This window comes from Euprymna scolopes, chromosome 30, assembly GCF_053919585.1.
Source record: "Euprymna scolopes isolate OS-2025 chromosome 30, ASM5391958v1, whole genome shotgun sequence".
Taxonomy (NCBI): Eukaryota; Metazoa; Mollusca; class Cephalopoda; order Sepiida; family Sepiolidae; genus Euprymna; species Euprymna scolopes.
In genome coordinates this window covers 39,494,329-39,518,212 of record NC_136511.1, presented here as the reverse complement: position 1 = coordinate 39,518,212, position 23,884 = coordinate 39,494,329, and the positions used below count along the sequence as shown (strand labels likewise).

Genomic DNA, 23,884 nt, shown 5'->3' with positions numbered 1-23,884 from the left:
TTTTAAATCTAAAATGTATATTTGAAAATACATAAAATAATATTCTGACTGATATCAAAGCATTTGAAGATGTGTTAAAAAGATAAATAAATGAAAAATACATATTTTTTTGTTGTAAAAATTGATAAATATTAAACAAAAACCAAAAATTAAAGATGTTTTCCGCTTAATGTCTTTAAAAAAATAATTTTTCATTTGGTTCATTAAACTCATCATTTAGTAAACAAAACTACATTGTGGCATTATATACGCCCACTTTTTTTCTATTTTTTACAATTTACATAAAAATAAATCATTTGAATTAGAAAATTATACTTTAAATGAAAAATATTTATTAGAACAATGAGTTAAGATTCTAAATTGCCAAAAAAAACTATTCCTTCCATTCCTTTCCGCCGTGATTTTTTTACTTTTTTGTTGCTTTATGGTTTTGTGCCGATGCAAACAGCTGTCATGCAATGTGCATTTCAGTCAGAATGCAACAGTTGTTAATCTAAGAATATTACAAAAACGCATTCTATATTACAGGTCACTTTGTGGTGTAGTTGCGAAGCAAGAATGAAGCTCTATTGACAAGTGTATGATTTTCAGAGATTTTAGAAATTAAATCAGCCATATTGTTTCATTGTGGAATTATTATTTAACTACAATTTTTTTTTTTTTTTATAATCTACCTAAAAATAACTAAATTTAACCTAAAAATAACCGAATTTAACCTAAAAATAACCAAATTTAACCTAAAAATAACTAAATTTAACCTAAAATAACCAAATTTAACCTTAAAATAACCAAATTTAATTTTCATTTTATTTAAAAGCTTTTACTTTAGCCACATAGATCTTTGCAATGATATCAAATTTATTTTAATAACTCAATTAGATATTGTTCAACGATTGTTGAAAATTAGAAAATATGCTGCCTTGTGTGTTATTGGGATAGGAACAAATTTTCACAGAGTAAAACTAAAAATCCACATGAAACGTCTTTACAAATGTAATGTCATTTTGTGGTAAATGAAAATAAATTAGCAAAACTTGCCTAAACATTTGAAAGAATGTACAAAAGTTACATTGATGCACAACTTTTTTCATATAAGATTCATTTCAATAGATTAAGCTGTTAAGTTTCTTTTAATAATAAATAGATTAAAAAAATTCTGCTTTGAACTTATGTAAAAACTAACGGAAACCCAATTTGTAATAAAAATGTAATTCAAGTTTTCAACTTGGATTTTTAGTTCTTATTCAGAATTCAACCTAATTTAACAAAAACAACAGAGAAAAAAATCTTTATGATGTACAGAATGATAATGTCATATTCCAAAAGTTATGTAAATTGATCAAGAAAATATAGAAAATAATTTTTTTTTGTATGATTGTTAATAATAAATTGTGGCTATGATTTTCATCTCCATAGTTCAAATTGTTTCTCCCTTATTTATTAAACATGTCGAATCAAAACACATCTCTTTTTGTCATAAAAATTGATTTTCTTAGTTAAAAAATAACTACTTGATCAATTTACATAATTTTTGGAATATGAAAATTTTGTTCTGCGATGGGTACATGTTAAAGATTTTTCTGGATTTTTGTTTAGTCGAATTCTGGACTTGCACCAATATTTTTTTTTTTTTTTTTGTCAAAAACAACTTAAAATCTATATTATTTACCAACTTCCATACATACAACATAAAATTATCACCACTTTTGGATTAGATAATATTTTTAAGGATACGAACATATTATGTATATAGTCATTCTTTTTCTTTTTAAAATCTTGGCTGTTTTCTTCATATTTGGCTTGTGTATAGCTGGGAGTGGAGAGTATATTAAAACCTGTTATAAATAAAAAATTTTCCTTTATAGACACATACTATGAATAAATAGTGGCAATGCCTATTCACCACCTATCCACCCCCAGACACTCTGCTAGAATTACTGCCGATCCAGCCTCAAATCACATAGTCTATCATTTTGTGGGCTCTCAAATTGCAAAATCAACTTAACCTCACCTCTCTGTTGCCCCCCCCCCCCGCTCTTTTCATAACATCAATCTGAAATTAATGGTTGTATTTATCTCTCTTTAAAAAAATATTTCATTATATGTCCTTAAAATTTCTGGTTCAGAAATGGGTGATCTTTACTACCTGGTGGCCAACTTTTCCAGACCGTTTACATGTAATCACTTAAAAAAAATAAAAAAGTAAAATTTTATTTTTAGGCGGAAACAGTGTGAATTAGTATGGGGCTCTAGCTTTACCTTTTTGTATATATGCTTCTGATCCAAAATTTTTGTATATACATTTCTGATCCAAAATTTTTGTATATACATTTCTGATCCAAAATTTTTGTATATACACTTCTGATCCAAAATTTTTGTATATACACTTCTGATCCAAAATTTTTGTATATATACTTCTGATCCAAAATTTTTGTATATACACTTCTGATCCAAAATTTTTGTATATACACTTCTGATCCCAAATTTAAGACTACTTGAAAATCTTTAAAAAGAAACCTTTTTTTAAGAATAGATTTTAAACTCCTCTCACTTAAGATTACTAATACTACAACCAAAAAGGTTAGGGGTGGGGAAGCTACATTCCAATCATTTAATTTGGAAATTTACATTTTTTTATAAAATGAGGCAGTGTATCATAATATATTTTTTTTATTTCTGTATATTTTAAATAATCTGTATTATCATAAACTTATTATGGACAAGTTTTGCTGAGCTGTTCAAAGCTTGTAAAAAGAGCAACCGAATTCAATCCGCTCACCCATAAAAGAAGTCTTTTCTCTCTTCATCGTTATGAGCTTCATCACTATACATGACTTTGAAATTCTAGTTCTACTCTTTTAACTCCTAATGGAAGTTTCTGTTCTCTTAATTCTAACCTTACATGGAAATTCCCGACTTCAACATTATTTTTACACAACCATTCCCAATTTTTTCTACATGGAACGTGTTTTTTGGATTGTTTATATCATATGTTTATTTTTTAATTTCTTTTCCAGAATTTCTTCCGAGTTCGCCTATGTGCGAAGAATTTGCCTCTGCCCAACTTGAGGCAATGGCTCAGGATATCATAAAGGATGGGATGCAGGGTGATTTCCTCGCCGATAATGTATTCCTTGTATATATCAATATGTGTGATATTTCTGGTTTGCCAACACCAGATTTGTATGTATGAATGTTGGTATCAAAGTTATCAAATGGAACATTTAATACCATTTTTTTTTTTTTTTTTTTTTTACAATAATCCTGAAATGAGGGGGGAAAAAAATCGCATTCCAGGTTAGTCGATCCTTCGATCAAATCTTGATGCATCTGGTAACTTTTTTTTAGTTGAATTTGACTTGATAATGCTCACAGATTAACCAACATTGCCTGAAGCTCTCAAAGAAATTGAACATCTTCCGCAGTTTTGGTTTTTTTTTTAGGATCGCGCAAATGTCCCAGACTCCGGGTTAAGTAATACCGAACAACATCTTATGCCTACTCTCCATGCAGACTGGCCCAGAAGATTGAGAACATCACCCAGATTGCATGCAGTCATATTACCTTTTACGCTCTCAAACCCTGTCTTCCTCAGTCAACCAAACTTCCTAAAGCCTGAGATGTCGAGACGCATTATGGAGTTCATACATGACATGGCACCTGAGACGGCGAGCGCATGAGGCATCGGTAATTTCCCCAATAACAAGTTTCTGATGAAGTGTGATTGCGACTCTTTGTAGAGAAACTGTTTGAATAAATGAGAACAAAAAACAATGTGTATAAGTTAAACAAGTTTTTATTTGGTGATTGTTGGTTGATTGGCAAATTTTAGTTTCAAAAAGTTCTTTCTTTGCTATTAACAATGAGAATGTCCGTGGTGATCTCAATAAAAATGTTCGAAAGATGCTTGTTTCGGCTTTCTCTATAAAGTAGTTTTGCATGTGTGAACTGTTGTGCGTGAAACACATGTAATCAAAGTATGTGTTGACTGTTGACTAACTAGAAAATGCATTCGTATTATTTTGTTTTTATCATGGATGTTATTCTTTTTCTTTTTTTCTTTTTACATAGACATCACCACTTATCAAGGCCTAGAGGCCACTCGATGATAAGGGTTAAAGAGTGTACAGTAGTCAATTAGACAATATAGTAATCGTTAGTAATGGAAATTCGGTAAATTTATTAACTTAAAAGGAACGGTTCATAAAGAACTTGTTTATGTTGGACTTGAAGACAACCATATTGTAGTCAGCTGGAAAGCAGGCAAACAGAAGACAGCTTCACAAGCGTGCAGTTCTAAGAAAGAAACTTTGTTCATGGAATCTACGTTTTAGATTAAGGCATAGATAAAGAATGGGGGAAATTATTGAGAGTGTTTTCAGCTAGACGAGTGTTTCTTGTGAAACTTTGGCGAGGGGGACCATAGATTGGAGCTCAGGCGAGCACTTGCCTTGAAAATAACGATAAAGCAGAGGCAGACTCGCAACATCTCTTCTGTGAGAAAGATGTTGTAGGGAAGAGACAAAGGACATCCCCTACGAGGCTACAAAGTCTATTTTGAACTCTATCAAGGCAGGAGTCCTTTCTAGCAACTCCTGCCCAGATGTGGCAACAGTACTCCATCTATTCATACTATGTTTTGGCCAATGTAACTTCCAACCATCAGATATATCTTGTCGGACTTAGGAATCTGAAGTTTGAATGGAATCCTTTATTTAATCCATGAGGGTAGCCTGACTTCATGCAATCTGTCTAATGTTGCTCTCATTGTAAGTGTTATTCTCACAACGTTTCGGTCGGCATAACGTTTGGGTTTCTTCAGGCGTATCTTGCTGAACTCTGGAATCTTTCTATCAAACTCGAGAATCTACCTGGTCATAGCTACTCCCATGGATTGAATTAATTTGAATTTCTGTGCAGATTCTAGAGTTTAATTAGATACATTTGAAGGTTGGAGGTTACATTGGCCGAAACATTGTGCGGATAACATTACAAGATGAGAACAGTCGTCCAAATAATAAAAATTATCCTCATCTCAAAACTTCAGAAATATTATAGAAAATGGTTTCATAGAAATTAGAAAATCTGGAAAATCTATAATAGCGTGGTTGACAATTTTCCCCACTATCCAACCACGATGAAGTCGATTCCACAGCAACAGACAAGGATAAATTGCTTGCCCAACAGTTTGCATTTAACTCCACCACCACCACCACCACCACCACCACCACCACCACCACCACTCTAGACTCCCTAATTTCTAGCCCGAACGTTTCAAGAAAATCAACTCTTATGTTATTATTGGATGAGTGATAAGCCATTCTCAATAGTTGCACATCCCAACAACGCTGGACGTGCCCCGGGGATCGATATTTTGACATATTATTCCTGATCCGCACAAACAGCCTCACAGATGCATGTGTGTATGCGTGCAGATCATACCATGATTTATTCCCAGCAGAATCCTTCGAAAAATACCTTCAGACTGTTGGAGAATGCGGTCAAATACTATCGAAACAAACCTCCTTTCGAGTATTCATTTTTTTTTTTTTTTTTTTTTCAGACTGTTATCCTTATGTTCATTGTTGTTTCACCATGTTTCGGCCAACTTATCCTCTGGCCTTCTTTAGGTGGTTATTTTTATTTTTTATTTTTTTTACAGACACGTACTATCAATGAATAGTGGCAATGTCTATTCCCCCACCCATCCGCCTCCGAATCACATGCAGTCATCTATCATTTTGTCTGTGATTTAAATGAAGGTGCTTAACTGCAACGGGATAGAAATGCTGAATCTTATAACTGTATTCCCAGTAATTACTGCCTTCCATAGTTGTTGTCGTCTCACCATGTTTTGGCCAACTAATCGTTTAGCCTACTTTTGGTAGGATTGAAACCGCTATCTTCAGACAATGCTCACCTGGAACCATAGCGACTCAATCCCTCTATCCACAGCGCCATGACCCCCAAAGGGAAATCAGGTTAGATTTTATGGTTTTATAAATCAAATGTTGTGTTCTTATCTGGTTTTTGCATTTAACTACCTGATGGGAACCGAATTCTTCACACAAGCTAACACACAAACGGGTGTCTTTAAGGAAAACACAATTATCGCCCTTTAACTCTGGTAATATCATTCTTGGCCACAAGGGGGCGATACAGCCACCTTCACTTCTGGTTTGTATCATTCATTCTCTCTTTTGCGCTGGATCTCGCAACAAATGCAGATGTGACGAAAACACTTCCCGGTTTTGACAAACAGCCAAACCGATGTTCGACCTCTCATAAAAAACTCATGCAAGTAACATATCTCATTAATCATTTTTGTTACAATCTTTAATCTGTAATTAGAAGTGATATTCACCATAAGAATTAGTTTGGAATAAGTTTTTACCGCCTTCAAGGAATGACAATAAATTGACGAGTGGTAGAGTTTCGGAATTATTTCAATCAATCTAATTCATATTTAAAAGTCTTTTTTTTATTTTTTTTATTTTTTTTTTTAAATATATGCATAATTGGACATGCAGTAAGTCTGAATCTATACCTGAGTGGAAATGGTTTTGAAATAAAGTTCTACTGTCTTCTAAATAAATTAGAATTTTTTTTTTTTTTTAAGCGATTCTTCTCTTACTATAGCCATGATTTATTATTTAAGCCAGGTGAATAGACTATTCCGTTGTTTATAATTCTATTTTAAGTGGAGAAAATTATCGGTGCAATATACCTGGAAATGTAAAGAATATTTGCTTAATTTCATGCGAAACAGATAAAATTTTTATTTAGCTTTTTATATCTTGAACATTCGAGGCTAAACCATACTGGTCGATTCCTTTGACCTGGTCAAATGATAATAGCCCTCTACATCAAAGTGGCAACGTGCCTTGTTTGGGGTGAAAATGTAATTAAAAAAAAAAAATAAATTTACTTTGGTTGTAATTATATATCGGCATACTTTGTGTCTTCATTTCATGGCAAGGACACCATGCGACATTATTTTTCAATCTCTTACTTAACAATAGGGGATGATTTTGCCAACTACACAACAAAAAGCGATCCCCGTCCTCTACAACCTGAAAACAACCAGAGGATAAGTTGGCTGGAACATGGTGAAACAACAACAAAAACTATGAAGATGAGGATAACAGTTTGCAAAAAAATGAATATTCAAATCATGAAGCCTCATCTTAAAGGATTAAAAAAAAAAAATATATATATATATATATATATATATATAAACCTCGTTTTCTTTAAAAACTATAAACTTTCAAACCATCGATTGTTATGGTTTATAGCATACTTTCCAAAAGTTCAATGTTTAAACTCCTTGACTTGACATTCTCCGGCAACATGAACTGGTATAAGTACATAAAAGATGCTGCCAAGTCTGACGCAAAGTATGCTCCCTCTACTGAGCAAAAAAACTTCTCAAATCTGCCAGTATCCTAAATCTCTATAAAGCCATCATTCACCCATGCATAGAGTATTGGTGCCATATCTAAGCTGGTACATCAACTACTAACTTCTCGGATAAAGTTTAAAACAGAATTTTTAACCTCAGTCAGTGTTGCATCCCTGTGCTTGTTTTATAAGAACTCCAATGAGTGTGCTCCGATAAACTTCCTGCACATACTCAATGCAAATACTATCAATCTACTCGACTGGCAGAAAAATCCCACCTCTACATAAGGATAAGGGTTATTGTGTGTTCAGTATGTTAGTGTTGAGATTTGATAAAGTGTCTTACTTAAGGGAGTGGTTCATCAGGAATTTGTTTATGTTAGACTTGAAGACATCCAGTTTGTAGTCAGGTGGGAAACAGGCAAACGGAACAGAGTTCCACAGGCGTGTACTTCTTAGAAAGAAACTTTGTTCATGGAATCTACGTTTTGGTTTTGGCACAGATAAAGAGTGGGGAAAATTTTGGACAGTGGTTTCAGCTAGACGGGTGTTTTTCGTGAAAGATTGGCTGGGGGGGGGCAGAGATTGGAGCTCAGACGAGCACTTGCCATGGAAGTAACGATAAAACAAAGACAGGCTCGCAACGTCCTTAGATGCCAGAAGATTTTCTATGCTTAATAGCTTTTTACCTTTAGGATTCCTTCCACGTTTTCCTGGTCTTACCACTCTGCAGAAATTTAAATGTTATGTGAACAACATTTTGCTGGTTAATTCTATGTTAGTATCTATCACATTAGTCCCTCATACTTTAATGGCAATATGCCTTGTTTAGGATGAATAAAAATAATAAAAGAAAAGGAATATTTTAATCCTTATCCTTGAGTGGCCTTTGGGCTTGATAAGTAGTGCCTTCCCCTGTAAAAAAGAAAAAAAAATAGTATGTGATATCCTTCTGTTAATGCTATTGTTTTTATTTCTGGTTGTCAGGAGTCGCTTTTTGTCTAGAATTTTCCCTATATTTAAAAAAAAAAAAAAAGAAAAAGAAAAATCTGTGTGATGTATGTACCTGTGACTAAACAAAAAATATCATATTCCAAAAATTACGTTATTGATCAAGTAGTTTTATTTTTACTTTATAAAAATAAAATTGCTTGATCAATAATTTTAAAACAAATCTCTATGTTCAGAATGACTTTCTAAAATCTAAAACTTTGAATTATTTGGAATTATCTCTCTTCTTTGTTCAAACTTTTTTCAAGATGGCATCGTAAATTTGTCTCTAAGATCAGCTATAAAATTTTATTTTATGAGTATCCAAAAAGTAACTGTCTGTTATCTTGAAAAAATAAATCCCAGAAATCAATGGGAGATAACTCAACAATAATTCAAACTTGTGAGATTTATGTTGTAATTTCTACGAATTACCATTAGTGGCTTATAATTGATTTTCTTCATAAAAATAAAACTACTTGATCAAGTTATGTTATTTTTGGAATATGATATTTTTTTGTTTCATCATAGGTACGTACATCACACAAATCTTTCTTTGTTTTTGTTTTTAATATATTACATGAAAGGGCTGTCCCCTTCTCATGTAAGTAAGAAAACATACTAGATAAGTGAAAATGATATTAGGATAAGGCTAGAATTGAACCCTGTAGACAAATGTTAAAAGATAATGGAGAAAAGTATGTTAGAAATTAAGTGTATTGTTAATTCTATTAGAAATAGTTGAATATTGTTTATGTCAGAAAAAGAGTCGAATGTCCATTCTGTTAAAAATCTAGATATTAAATATGTCAGTTAAAAGAATGGGCGATGCAAATTAAAATATATTTTTTAAAAATAGGTTAGAATTAGAATTGAGGATTCTTTTGTTTGCCAAACGTGTGTTTGGACAAACATATGGAAAGCCAGGTGAAAATTAGTCACGTTTGAAAACCACACTTCTGACATCATAAACAATAGATTATTCAATATAGGAATCTAAGGGTTCAAAGTTAGAAGAGTTAAAGTTAGGCAGTTGTCAGTCAGGAGTTGATGGTTAGTGTTAATGAGTTAGTTGGAGAGGAGAGCCCCTTAGAAGCAAAGGGAGTTAAAATAGACCGTGTAAATCACAAGAAAAGGTAAATGTGTTTTATCATCTTCTAACAAACTTTGTAAGAACCCTTCCAAGTATTATGTGTCCTCCCCTCTATATGTGTATAAAAACTGTTGTATCTATATCTTCCAGTCCGTATTAATATGAAGTCCCCTAGAATTGTCACAGTTGTCGTTCGTGATGTAAACGGTATATAAATATCATCATCGTCATCTGTTCTGAATCCCTGTATTACATGTATCCGTTATATGCCCCAATATGTACCCCTATGTAATGGAATTCTGGACAAGAATTCAGGAGTCTAACGTTTTCTGACAGTCTACAATTCTAATCTAGAAATATGTTTGTCTTGAGGATAGATTCCATTTAAATTTAATTGTTGAAGATCCTTTTTTTTTTTTGTTTGTTTGTTTTTTTGTGTCCTCACAGTTTTCTTTGGTTTTCCATATTTGGGTTGGTGCATCTACTACTAAAAAATAAGAGTAGCCAACTTAATAGATTCCGCCTTTTTAACAAAACCAACCTGTCCCATTGACGAAATGCTACATCCCTGTGCCTGCTTTACAAGTATTTTAATGAAAAGTGCTCCAATGAACTCCAAGCCCTTGTACTCCCTCAAAGTAAATGCCCTGATAAGCAGTAAAACCCAATCCTTACACAAGAGATCCCTAGAATCCCTAGATGTTGGAGAGCCTTCTACTCTAATAGTTTCTTCCCTCGGATTGCTAGACTCTGGAATTCCCTTCTGGTTTCTTGCTTCCCTGACTGTACTGACATGCAGAAGTTCAAATGTAATATAAACAGACATCTCGCTGCTCAACTCCCTACATAATAGTATCTCTGAAAATTATGTCCCAAATAGTGGTACCTTCTTTCATACAGACTACGGATACTTACTGTGAGGGTGTCAAGAGTTATAGTCCAGTCAAATTGTGGCTGAACCTCAAACAAATTGCTAACAAAGGTTTTTAAATTGCATTGTGGGCAAGAATATCTCCTCTTTCAGATAAAAAAAAGTTTACCAAAATTGACCTTGCGGAAAGGGGTCAACGACCGCCATCTTTAAAGGGTCCCCCTGATTCTAGTTTCCCTCTCTCAACTCAATCATTGTAAGGATATCTTCAAAAATTACAAATGTATCAATGTGAAATTTTATAAATCAACAGTTTTCATGTTTTAGATTATTTGATACTAGTCCAATCGATCTAGCTGTTTTTTTTTGTCTCAACCTCAAATAAATTGCTAGCAAAGGTTTTTAAATTGCATTGTGCGAGAGAATATCTCCTCTTTCAGATAAAAAAAGTTTACCAAAATTGACCTTGCGGAAAGGGGTCAACGACCGCCATCTTTAAAGGGTCCCCCCGATTCTAGTTTCCCTCTCTCAACTCAATTATTGTAAGGATATCTTCAAAAATAACAAATATATCAATGTGAAATTTGATAAACCAACAGTTTCCATGAAGTTAAATATAATTATAAACTCATAGGTTTGGTTTTATTTGATTTTGGTTTACGGCATATCAACCCTTTTAGATTATTTCATACTAGTCCAGTCAATCTAGCTGTTTTTTTTTGTCTCAACCTCATATAAATTGCTAACAGAGGTTTTTAAATTGCATTGTGGGCAGGAATAACTCCTCTTTCAGATAAAAAAAAGTTTATTAAAATTAACCTCGGAGAAAGGGGTCAACGGACGCCATCTTTAAAGGGTCCCTCCGATTCTAGTCTCAATTACTGTAAGTATTCTTTTTTATTAGCCGCACCTGCTTGCCGTCCCTGGCTGAAAACAAGCAATAAATTATTTTAATATTCTGGTGGTCATAAACCTGGCGCCTGTAGGCTGTGGTACTGGTCAAGTCTAAGCAAACTCTCTCTCCCATAAAAAAAAGTTTATTAAAATTAACCTTGGATAAAGGGGTCAACGGCCGCCATATTTAAAGGGTCCCTCCGATTCTAGTCCTCCTCTCTTAACTCAATTACTGTATAGTCCAGTCTTTGGTGTTGTGGCTGAGCCTCAAACAAATTGCTAACAAAGGTTTTTAACTTGCATTGTGGGCAGGAATATCTCCTTTCATATAAAAAAAAGTTTACCAAAATTAGCCTTGGGGAAAGGGGTCAATTTATTTGAGGTTGAGACAAAAAAAAAAACAGCTAGATTGACTGGACAATGAGTTTATAATTATATTCAACTTCATGAAAACTGTTGGTTTATCAAATTTCACATTGATATATTTGTTATTTTTGAAGATATCCTTACAATAATTGAGTTGAGAGAGGGAAACTAGAATCGGGGGGACCCTTTAAAGATGGCGGTCGTTGACCCCTTTCCGCAAGGTCAATTTTGGTAAACTTTTTTTATCTGAAAGAGGAGATATTCTTGCCCATAATGCAATTTAAAAACCTTTGTTAGCAATTTGTTTGAGGTTGAGCCAAAAAATGAGCTAGATTGACTGGACTATTATGCAATCTCACAACCACACCTCTCCTGAGTTGGCATTGTTAAATATTAGCGGCAAGTGGAGGTTCAGGACGACTGGAAACGATGCCGAGATAAGCGGGGAGCATGCGCAGCATAATCACGTTGACACAGTGGTTCTCATCAGATCATTGAAGTTAAGCAACGTTGAGCCTGGCTACTACCAGATGAGTGAATATTTGGGAATTCTTGGCACTGTATGTGCTCCTAAATAGTACCCCCTACATCAAAGTGGCACTGTCTTTTTGGGGGAGGGGTGAAAAAGCAATTAAAAAATTTTTTTTTTTTTTTTGGATATTTGGTTAGAGAAATATTTCGAAAGAAGTTATCTTTTTGTTATCAGGAGTTTCTAGAGAGGATTCTTTTAGTTGGATTTATAACTGCAGAATCACGTCAGAATTGAGGTTGAACACACCACGTCAACAAACCAACAACTGCCGAGTTAGCATGAAAAACGTCAAGCATGGATCGGATGAGACTGGCAATCATCGGTGTCGGCTGAGCGTTGTTCAAACAAACTTTCTGTTGCTAAATATTTTTGCAAAAAAAAAAAAAAATCAAATACTAAAATTAAATAAACATTTCCATTTTTCAAGGTAATTTTTTTTTGTTATTTTTGTTGTTGTTATTTTTGATTATTTGCATTTGTATTTTTTTTTTTCAGTTTGTTTTTTTTTTTTTTTTCATTAATCTGCATCTGTTACGACGCGCTCGGCCGACACCGATGATTGCCGGTCTCGCTCGATCCATGCTTGACGGGAATTCACGAGAATTTTGGTCAAATTATGCAAGAGTACCAAAGACTTTAATGATGCGATATTTTTTTTCGCCATTTTTTGTGCTTGTTCACAATTTATATTTTGCCCAATTACCTTCAAAGCTGTGACTTTTCAAGTCGACACTTTCTTTTTAGAACTGATTAAATGCTTTCAAATGCAGGGAGTTTTCAAAGTAAATTTTATTGGCTACGAAAACACTTATTTGTTTCTTTACTACTTTCACTTTTTGTGGAGTATTTTATTATTTAGAAAATGTGTCAGAGCTATGTTTAGAACAAAATGCATGCAGTATACTGAAAAAATGTCCGACTTGAAAGATACTGTCATCGGTAGATGGCAGCTATCTACCACTGATTTCACTTAATCTAATGAGTTAATATACAGTGAGAATCTCTAACTTCAAAATCTCCTGTTTTTACTTAATATTTTTTTTGTAATTTTTGCAAGTTATACTGATTTAGGAATGAGAAATAAGTACGTAATAATGTTTTTTTGTTTTTTTTAAATGCTTTGTTTAGAATCAGCCAGTACCTGCAGGTTCTGACAATCGCAGACAGTGGCTTCCACTAGCTGCTACTGGAAAACAATGCCTGACAGTGGAAGCCAGATTTATTTAGACCATAACCGCCAGTGTCTGCTATTTCACAGGAATGGCAGTGGTACCACTAACAACAATTTGTTTCGAGGGGGTGGGGATCCTTTAGTGATTCTGTTCTGGATCTGTGTCATGCTTCTACCGGGCAACGCCGGTTAATGAATCCTGCTAGTTTTAAATAAGAACATATTTATTCAGTCTTCTTGCAGAAAACAATGGTTAACTAAGTACAGGGTGGAGCGGTTAACTAAGTACAGGGTGGAACGGTTAACTAACTACAGAGTGAAACGATTAACTACAGGGTGGAACGATTAACTACAGGGTGGAACGATTAACTTGTTATCATAAAAAAAAACAACACTACAATTTTATTTTAAAACTTTTATTGAAAAAATCAATTCAAGTAATTTAATTATGTAGTAGAACTGACATCTATTCAATGTAGCCGCTTTCAGCCTCAATCACTGCCTCGATACGGGTTCTGAACTTGGATCATACCTTTTCCACAAGCGTCGGCAGGCGCTTGGCAAATACTCGGCAGATGGTGGTGATCGAACTGGCTTTGGTGTTGTGAGAGGTCATGTTGGTGATGTTCTCGACATATGACCAAACAAAGTAATCCAGTGGGTTCAAGTCGGGGAAGTAGGGGGGGCAGTAAAAGAAATGTACCAAGTCTGAAGCCAAACCTGAATCTCTTTGGACTTGTGGACCGGCGCCAAGTCCTACTGCTACAACTAGGGTTTGCCAGTGGCCACCTGGTCACCAGGGCATCATCACACTCTTCCTTCAGCACATCCAGGTACACTTTGGTGTTGACTTTCAAGCCGACTTCAAGCATGTGAGATGGCATGATGTGGCCCTCACTTAAAACCACACCAAAGACCATAATCGTGACCAGAAAGGGTTTTCTGATGCATTGCGTGTACCCTGAAGCATTGAACTGTCCGGATTTGCATTTTGAGGGTTTTGGCAATGGTCCTGTTTATAACTTGAATTGGTAGATCTCATCCATTGAACATTGTGTCAGTCTCAGACATGATAGAAGGCTCCTATCGCAGTTGGGATTTGGGAATTGGTCAACTAATAAATGGTCGGCAACAAAAAAATAAAACTCGCTTTTATCAAATGGAAATGGAATTATGTTGTCTTTTCTATAGCGACAATTTTATCGTTCCACCCTGTATATGCAATCAAGAACTAGAAAATTGACAATGAAAGACCAACATCTGATTCTCAGTTTTGACCCAATTTTCATAGAGGAGGAAGCTAGATAGACTGATACTCACTCTGGAACAGAAAGAGAGAGAACTAGCAAGCTACCCAGTGTTGCCCAGTCATAAAATATGCTTAAATATGATATTTTGATTCATGCAAATTTTATATTTATTATCATAGAGCCAATGTTCCATTGATTATTATATTGTACCAAATATATAGTAGTGATTTAAAAAGTTAAAAAAAAATATTTATATGACTTGGGTACCATCAGCTAGAATCGAAACCAAAACATTTAGTGCTTCAGCATTATTAGTTATCATCTGAGCCACTAACAGATGAATGTTAAAACTCTAAAAATTAACCGACATTAACATATAAATGTGTATTTGTGCATACGTAGTGAAGCACTTTAAGTCGATTTATGCTGCAAAGTTCTAATTTTTTTTTTTTTTCCAATTTTTACTTTTAGCATTTATTTTTACGAGCTAAAAACCAAATCGATTTTGTTCGAATTATCTACATATCAAGTTTTAAGTCTATAGACCAAATATTAACAGAGTAGTTTGGTAGAGACTGTTCCTCACACAGACAGATATGATCATTTTTATATATATATAAATAAATATTAGTGTTAGAATGATTAATCAGAATCGGAACTTTTTGGGGTATTGGTACTGGAATCGGAAAAAAAATTGTTCCTTGTTTCCAATGCCAAAAACGATTCTTTTGATTATCTTTTTTATTTGATTTTGTTTAAGCAAAATCTTCCACTGCTTGGAATAATAATAAACTAATAAATATTTATTAATTTAATCTTCCAGTCTAACAAAAATTTATAGATCGCCCCCACCCGCCTCAAAAATGTGTTTTTACAATTGAGAAAATATATGCACGTTTAAGACGTGCTTTTACGGTAATTGAGACGATGTTACCATGTTATAGTTAAATATCTTGAGATTTATAAAGAATCAGAATCGGCAATTTAGTATGGAATCAGTAATTTAGTACAGAATCAGTAATTGTATCAAAATTATGAAAAATATTGGTGTCGTCCCATCACTAATATATATATATATATATATATATATATATATATATTTAGTGACCACCAAATTTATGGAGTGTTTTTGATTTTTGTAATAGCCTGTCTTTAAAAATCTACCAAAAATCAGGTAATTATCATTTAATCAATATAAAATGTTCACCGATTAATAAGTAAAGAATGCACTTTATATGCATGTAATTTTATTTTTCATATTCATATAAATATATTGGGGGGGGGGCTTCATGCCCCTCCCCCTCCTCATTTGTCCTTTGTTTGACTCCTTAAAGTCCAAGCGATCCATTAAGCACACACTAATCTTGTGTTAGGAGGGTGAATGAGTGTAGAAAAACAAAAGCAAAACAAAACAAAAAAAAATTCACAGATTGCCTTCGATATCGAAGATTGAAATCCGAAATTTGAATATGCTTAATATTTTTCATTTTTTGCGTTTTGGAGTGTGAGATTCATTGAATATGTTATCAATAATTATTATCTTTCAGATGAGAATGAAAAAAAAAAAATTTTTTTATGAAAACGCTAAAATATGCATACTTTTAAATCTTTAAAAGTAAATTAAAAAATATATATATATATATATATATATATATATTAGAAAGAATTTAAAGCTTGATTGATCAATTATTATCAAGGAAAAATTATAAAGCTAAAAATAACATATTTTACCATAAATGGCGTTTATAATCATAATTTAATTCAATTATTTAAAAAAATGTATTCGCCTGTCTAGTTACATTAAAATTCATGAAAATGCTTAAATTAATATTTAGATGCGACTAGGTTCCCATACCTAAAATCCAAGATGACGGCGGTAGGTAAAATGTACAAGTTAATGATGAAAAATGGAATTATTTGAATTTATTGAAATATAAAGTAATTATATTCTAATATTTTTGCATATTTTTATAGTCATAGTAAATTTTATTTAAGCATAAAAAAGTTAGTTTAATTGATTATACAACTTTTAAAAAAATATTTGTTTTATTTGTTTCTGTGAAGACTGCGTTAAACGCATTTTTTTTTTTTTTTTTAAACTTTTAATTCTATTAAAAATTATACAAAGGTATTATATTATTCTGCTTTGAACACAATAAACTTCAGGGTTTTATCTTTCTGATAAAACCAAAAGTTGTTCAGAAATAACGGATTTTCATAGATTTTAATAAACTTTAGAAAAAGCAGTTTTCGATCAATTGGAGGTCATTAAATATATGTATATATATATATATATATATATGTATATATATAGTAATTTATAAAATATATATGGCGATTAAGCTACACTGAATATTCCGCGTTTCATCCACTCTAGGACTCTTCAGGCTTATGGATGAAACGCAGAATATTCAGTGTAGCTTAATCGCCATATATATTTTATAAATTACTAACTAGCTCTACCTACGTATTGAGCACTTTTGAAGTAAATACTTAAAGTTTACGCATAAATCTATACTTTCGTATATTAATTTTATGTGAGTAAATTAAGTAGTTATATATATATATATATACATACATATTAGTGATGGGATGATTTCAGTATTTTTACCGATTCCGATTCTTTATAAATCTCTAAATATTTAATTATAAAGTTATTGTTTTCACGATTACCATAAAAAAAATTAAATGTGCAGATATTTTTTCAAACATTAAAAAAAAAACGCACTTGTTGGGGGGACAATCTATCAGTTTAAGCTTTACTGGTAGTGTGATACTATAAAGTGGGCCTAAAGTGGACTTGAGTCACTAAGTGCTGAGAGGCGGGGGGGGGACAATAGACAAAGGAATAGAAAACAATAGATAGGAAGTAAGAAACAATCCATCTCTAGGCATTTTTAAATTGAGCTTTTTTAGAGTTGACAGGCAATAGAAACCTATAGATAAAACAAGGAAGGGCAGCTTCCGGTAGCCGACCAACATGGAGGAGACAGTTAGTTGACAACTACAGGGTGGTCAAAAAGTCAGGTAACATTTTAAAGAAAAACGATATTAGCAATACACGTATATTTAAGTACCATACATTGAAATATAAAATGAAACAAACATGAAATATGTTTTATTTGTTAATTGTCGTCCATTTCTCTCTATCAATCGCTGGAAGCGATTAACCACTGATTGTGTAACACGTGTAATCATGTCAGTTGATATCCGCGCAATCTCCTCTTCAATAAATAACTTTAAAGACGCTATTGTATCAGGCTTCTTGCCATAAACGCTATCCTTTACATAGCCCCAAAGCCAGAAATCAGGAGGGGTAGTTTATATATTACACTCAAATATTTAAACAAATAATATTAAACGAATAGAGATTATAATGGATCATATTGTTTTTACTACCTTTAACATGTTACCTGACTTTTTGACCACCCTGTAGATACCCGTCGCGGCGGATGGAAGTTGGATAGTTTTAGAGTTGACTCTGAAACGGAAATAAAGACGAACGTAACATCGATAGAACGGGGAGAAGACACACACACACACACACACACACACACACATGTCCAACAGTCAATTATATGTGAACATTGGCGTTTGTGTTTTTCTTTCTTTGTTCCACGATTTATTATATTTCTACTTTTGTGAAACTGCGTGTGTTCCCATCGACAGTCGCCAGCGAGAAAATGACGATCCGGCCATAAGAGGAATAGTCCACAATACACGACGTTGGGAGTTGGTGATCTGGCTGCGCACATCTGGTCACAGTAGTTAAAAATCAATAAACATTCATTGCTTTATTATTATTAAATATTAATAGAAGATTAGGTTTTAAACAAAAAAAAAAAAGAAGATAATTGAATCATTTTTTTTTTTTTTTTGGCATCAGAAAATATGCACAAATTTTTTTCTGATTCACAAAGGTTCCGATTTTTCTGATTGTGATTAATCGTTCCAACACTAATATATATATATATATATATATATATATATATATATATATATATATATATGACACAAGTTTTAATAACATCCGTGACATCGAAAATTGCTCCAAATCATGTCAATATTTTCATGAAATCACACAAAAGAAAATTATTATGCATGACTGCAGATATATGGATAAGATTTTCTGAAGAAACAAGTTTTATTAAATTTCAATATGTAAATAATTGCTGCAATATTAAATTCACACTTGAATGCTTTCATCCATTTATTCTTTTCTGTGATGAACTGGTGCATATCGCTAATGGTCACACCATAACATCATTATGAACCAAACGTGCTGATAGCGATAAATATCTAGATTTAAACAGCAATCATCTCGAAAAGTCAACCAGTTCTTGTTCTTGTGTTTGCTCTAACCACACTGAATGCAGCACTAATATAGGCCTATGTATCAGTGGGTGTTTTTTTTTTTTTTACATAGACGTCACCACTTATCAAGGCCGATAGGCCACTCAAGGATAAGGGTTAAAGAGTGTAGAGTAGTCAAAAGGACAATATAGTAATCGAAGTTTGGTAAATTTGTTAACTTAAGTGGAACGGCTCATCAGAAACTTGTTTACGTTGGACTTGAAGACAACCATATTATAGAAAGCTGGAAAGCAGGAAAACGGAAGACAATTCCACAGGCGTGCAGTTCTAAGAAAGAAGCTTTGATCATGGAATCTATGTTTAGGTTTAGGTACAGATAAAGAGTGTGGAAAATTATTGATAATGTTTTCAGCTAGTCTAGTGTTTCTTGTGAAAGTTTGGCGAGGGGGGACCATAGATTGAAGCTCAGTTGAACACTTTCCATGAAAATAACGATAAAGCAGAGACAAACTCGCAACATCTCTTCTGTGAGACAGAGGTTGCAGCGAAGAGAAAAGGACATCTCCCACCAGGTCACGAAGTCTATTTTGAACCCTATCAAGGCAGGACAAGTCTTTTCTAGCAGCTCCTGCCCATATGTGACAACAATACTCCATCCTTGGACGTATCTGACTCTTATATAGATAGAGAATTGCATCAGCAGTGAGATATCTACTGGATCGATAGAAGGATCCAACCATTTTTCCAGCGGCCTTGGCAACAGATTTGATGTACGTATTCCATTTAAGATCAGGAGTAAAGGTCAAGCCAAGAAGCCTGTCAAAACTTGAGGCCTCCCCAAGACGAGGTGTTATATTGTTAGTGCATCGAAAAACACCAGAAGCTATTATAATGGTCAATTATTATTGGTAAAAGTATAATTGTTAGATAGAAATATGTTATTGATGTGAAAAGTTATATTAAGTTGAAATATTTACATTTAATAGTTGTCAGGAATGCTAATTTGACAGATGGAATTTAAGCTAACTATAATATAAGCTAATATACATGACAAAAACCAGACAAGGATTTTTAGGCTACCTGTAGTGATGATGTAAAAGAAATGTAGATGTAGAGTAGTTACGAGGGAGATCAGTTTCGATATGCAACGTTTTAGAGACAGATTGGGTTTATGACAGGACACCCATGGAAGTCAGAAGGAAACGACTTAGAAAAATGTAATCTTATACAAAGCGTGCCAACTCTGGAAAAGAACCCAGCAAAGAATAAATGATTATATCAAATTATAATTTCCGTCTGAGCATTTTTACTTTCGGAGAGAAGCACCTTTAATTTCAGGATTCATGGAAGGAAGATTCGAGGTATGTTTTTGCTGGTGTTCCAACCGACAACAATTTCTATACACTATTACACATCAACATCCAATAGAGAATACACTAGACGAATCACGTATCGAAAGGTTAATACTTATGTTAAAAGAGACTTAGTATAGAAACACACATCTGTTACACACACACACACACACACATATATATGAATAAAAAATCAATACGAAAAATATATAAATGTTTATATCTTTTCTGTATTTATTTCCTATGTGTTCACATGTAGGAATACAAAAAAAAAACCCTTAAATCAGTCATTTGATTATACAATTTTTTATTTTTTTGTGACATATATTTAGTGAAATATTGATATTTTATTAACCTGCAATAAAGCGATTGACGCAGTTTACAGATATATATATATATATATATATATATATATTATATATATATCCTATTATAGATTTCTCTATTCTCTGTCTGTGGGCGTGTGTGTGTGTGTGTGAGACGCGGTTTAGGTCAGCCTACAGGCAACCCACCCAGGCAATTTAGATACTAAAATGCAGCTTATGACCCAGCGGATGGTTTTGTGGTATTTATATCCATGTTTGGTGTATGGAAATGCAAAATAAATACAAAGTAGTAGTCGTGATAGGAGTTAAATTGGTGGAAGTAGCAGCAGAGACAAAAAGTGGTGATAGGAGTTAAATTGGTGGGAGTCAAAGTTAGCAGTCAACGATTGGTTGAAAAATACAAGATTTTTTTTATTTAAAAAAAAAATTACTTCCATTTTTCTCCGTCTGATTAACAAAGCAAAACAAAAAAGGATTTGCAACCCCCCCCAAAAAAAAAAGAAAGTAAGTAAAAAGGTTTCGATTAATATTGGTTGAAAAATACAAGATTTTTTTGTTTTGTTTAATTTTTAGAAAAACATTACTTCCATTTTCTCCATCTGATTAAAAAAACAAAAAAAGGGACTTTCTCTGATTTGACCAGGGTTGTCAATTTAGACCACCGGTCATTAAATAACTCCATTTACCCCATATTTTTTTTTTCGTTAATATTGGTTGAAAATACAATATTTTTTTTGTTAAAGTAGTTTAAGGGGACATCTCCTACAGGAGAACCGACGAAAAAAAAAAGTAATTGCTAACTTTAGATTCGTAAATATTGGTTGTGTAAATACACTGTACTTACTCGCTTTTCTTCAACTATGCAGCCATATGGCTGCAATGGGGCTACTTATATAATATATATATATATATATATATATATATATATATATATATATATATATATATATAGTCATCCACATACAGTACTGTTTTGCTGTTTCACAGCTCATCAGTGCGGCTAGACAGGCAACTACCTCAAGCCAGGATTGAAACCCGACCGTTTGTACGGCAGTCAAGGCTCCTAACCATTACGCTATTACGCTGCTTGAACGAGTAGTGAGTTTAACGATGTTTTGATATCGTCTGATATATATATATATATATATATATATATATATATATATATATATATAAACATACATACATACATATGAATATATATACTAGCAAAAGTACCCGTCGTTGACTGGGTTCAAACACAGCCTACAGAAAATGGACTCTGATTTATGAAAGTATGATAGGTTATGAAAAGGAAGGGTTGTAAAGAGATAGCTTCAAATTTGGGGGTATCAAAACCAAAGCAAAATAGGATGAAAGTAAATATAAAATAGATAAACCCCATAATTCATTATACCGTACCTGTTCATACTGAAATACTTATCACAATATTCTGTGGATCTATATTAAAACACCTTGTTAAACTTTGTGACATATTTTCATTCTATGGAGGTCAGGCGCAAACGATCACACCATAATTTTATTATACCATATTTATTCAAACTGAAACATAATTATCAAAGTATACTTACGCAGATAGATATGAAAAGTCTTTATTAAAGTTTGTGCCTATTTCCATTCTATGGAGGCTAGGTGCGAACACAGACCCCACAATTTTATTATACCATCCTATTTAAGTTTAAACATACTTATCAAAGTATTATCATGTACATCTATATCAAAAACACTTGTAAACATTTTTATTTTTATTTTTTATTTCCATACTTTGTGGACCTGGCGCGTACGCAGACCCACAATTTTAATGAATCATCATTATGCCAGATCAAACATACCTATTCCTGTATCTCAACACATCTTCTATCATTATATGTGATCAGTTTTCTATAATAGTCAACCATACAGGAGCCTATTCGTGACCAGACACACACACAGACGTTCAGCTTTATATTATATATATATATATATATATATATATATTATATATATATATATATTATATATATATATATATTATATATATATATATATATATATATATATATATATATGAACAAATGATTAATAAAACATGTTAAAAGACATCTTGAAAAAGAGTTAAAAACATTTAATTTTAAAAAGGAAGCACAAGATAAGTGGATAGTCCTTAAAACGTGAAGTTTCGAAGAAATACTCTCCTTCTCATCAGAGGGCAGGAATTAGCAAAATGCGGGATCGGATTTTGCATGTAAAAGTATTTAATGAAACTACAAGTAAGTCACAGATCTTACTTGGTTAAAAAAAGGGGTGAGGTAAGGGGAATAGGAGGTAAAAGAAAAAAGTCCGGTGAAGAGTAAAAAATCCAAGAATTGTAAAATCCAAAACGGTCGAATTTAAAATTTCCAATCCAATGGGTGAGTTCCAAATGGTCCAAAATGATCCAAAAGGCAGAGTTCCTTGGAAAAAATCGTAAATGAATGAATTCCAAATCTTTAAAAGAAAAAGCACTGGAGAGAATATTTAAAACACGTCTGTCAAGGCTGGAGGAATCAAGTAAATTAAGGTTAAAAAAAAACAAAAAAAAAACGGAAAAGCGGTGAAAGTTTAAATTTGAAAAGCAAGGTCAAACTGACCCAGTAAAAAGCGCGAAAGTTAGCGTTAATAATTAGGTCAACTTAGATATGCACGTGAAAGTCCCAGAATTAAATTAAGAAACACGAGTCAGAAGAACAAATAAATGGCTAAGTTTATGAAATGGAGCGTCTATTATAGTAAAAAAAAATAAATATACGCATATACATACATATATATATATATACGCATATATATATACGCATATATATATGCGTATATATATGTGTGTGTGTATATATATACGCATATATATATATACAAACACACACATATATATATACGCATATATATACACACACATATATATGCATATATATATACGCATATATATATATATATATATATATATATATATATATTTAGTAATGTGATTGATGATTTAAAAATCAAATTATAATTAAATTAAAAATCCGTTTCATAAGAAGGAACAACAACAAAATCAATAATTTGTACGATCGTTTCGGAAAACAGTTACGGACAATAATTTTTACATATAGTGTTTTTAACAAACAAAGTTTCCTCATCAGCAAATATTGGGAAGCGTTTTTATTATATGTAAAAGACACCATAAATAAACCCAGCATTAAAAGTAAGGCAGATGTATCTGGAAAAAATTAAAATGTATTTAACTTGATAAGAAAATTAATATGGGTTAAAGATAGAAATAAAATAGAGTCAAATTATAAATATAAATTTGGTTTAAGTACAATATTA

General features: G+C 32.7%; 1 protein-coding gene across 1 annotated transcript in view; it reads left to right on the top strand.

Moving 5' to 3' along the window:
• The window catches only part of LOC145254757 (uncharacterized), an 89,470-nt gene extending 85,566 nt beyond the window's left edge, over positions 1-3,904 (top strand). The window contains exon 15 of the mRNA XM_080113507.1: positions 3,018-3,904. Within this exon, the coding sequence (XP_079969633.1) occupies positions 3,018-3,193 (176 nt within the window). The 3' untranslated portion in view covers positions 3,194-3,904. The remainder of the gene's footprint in view (positions 1-3,017) is intronic.
• Positions 3,905-23,884: the final 19,980 nt, after the last annotated feature.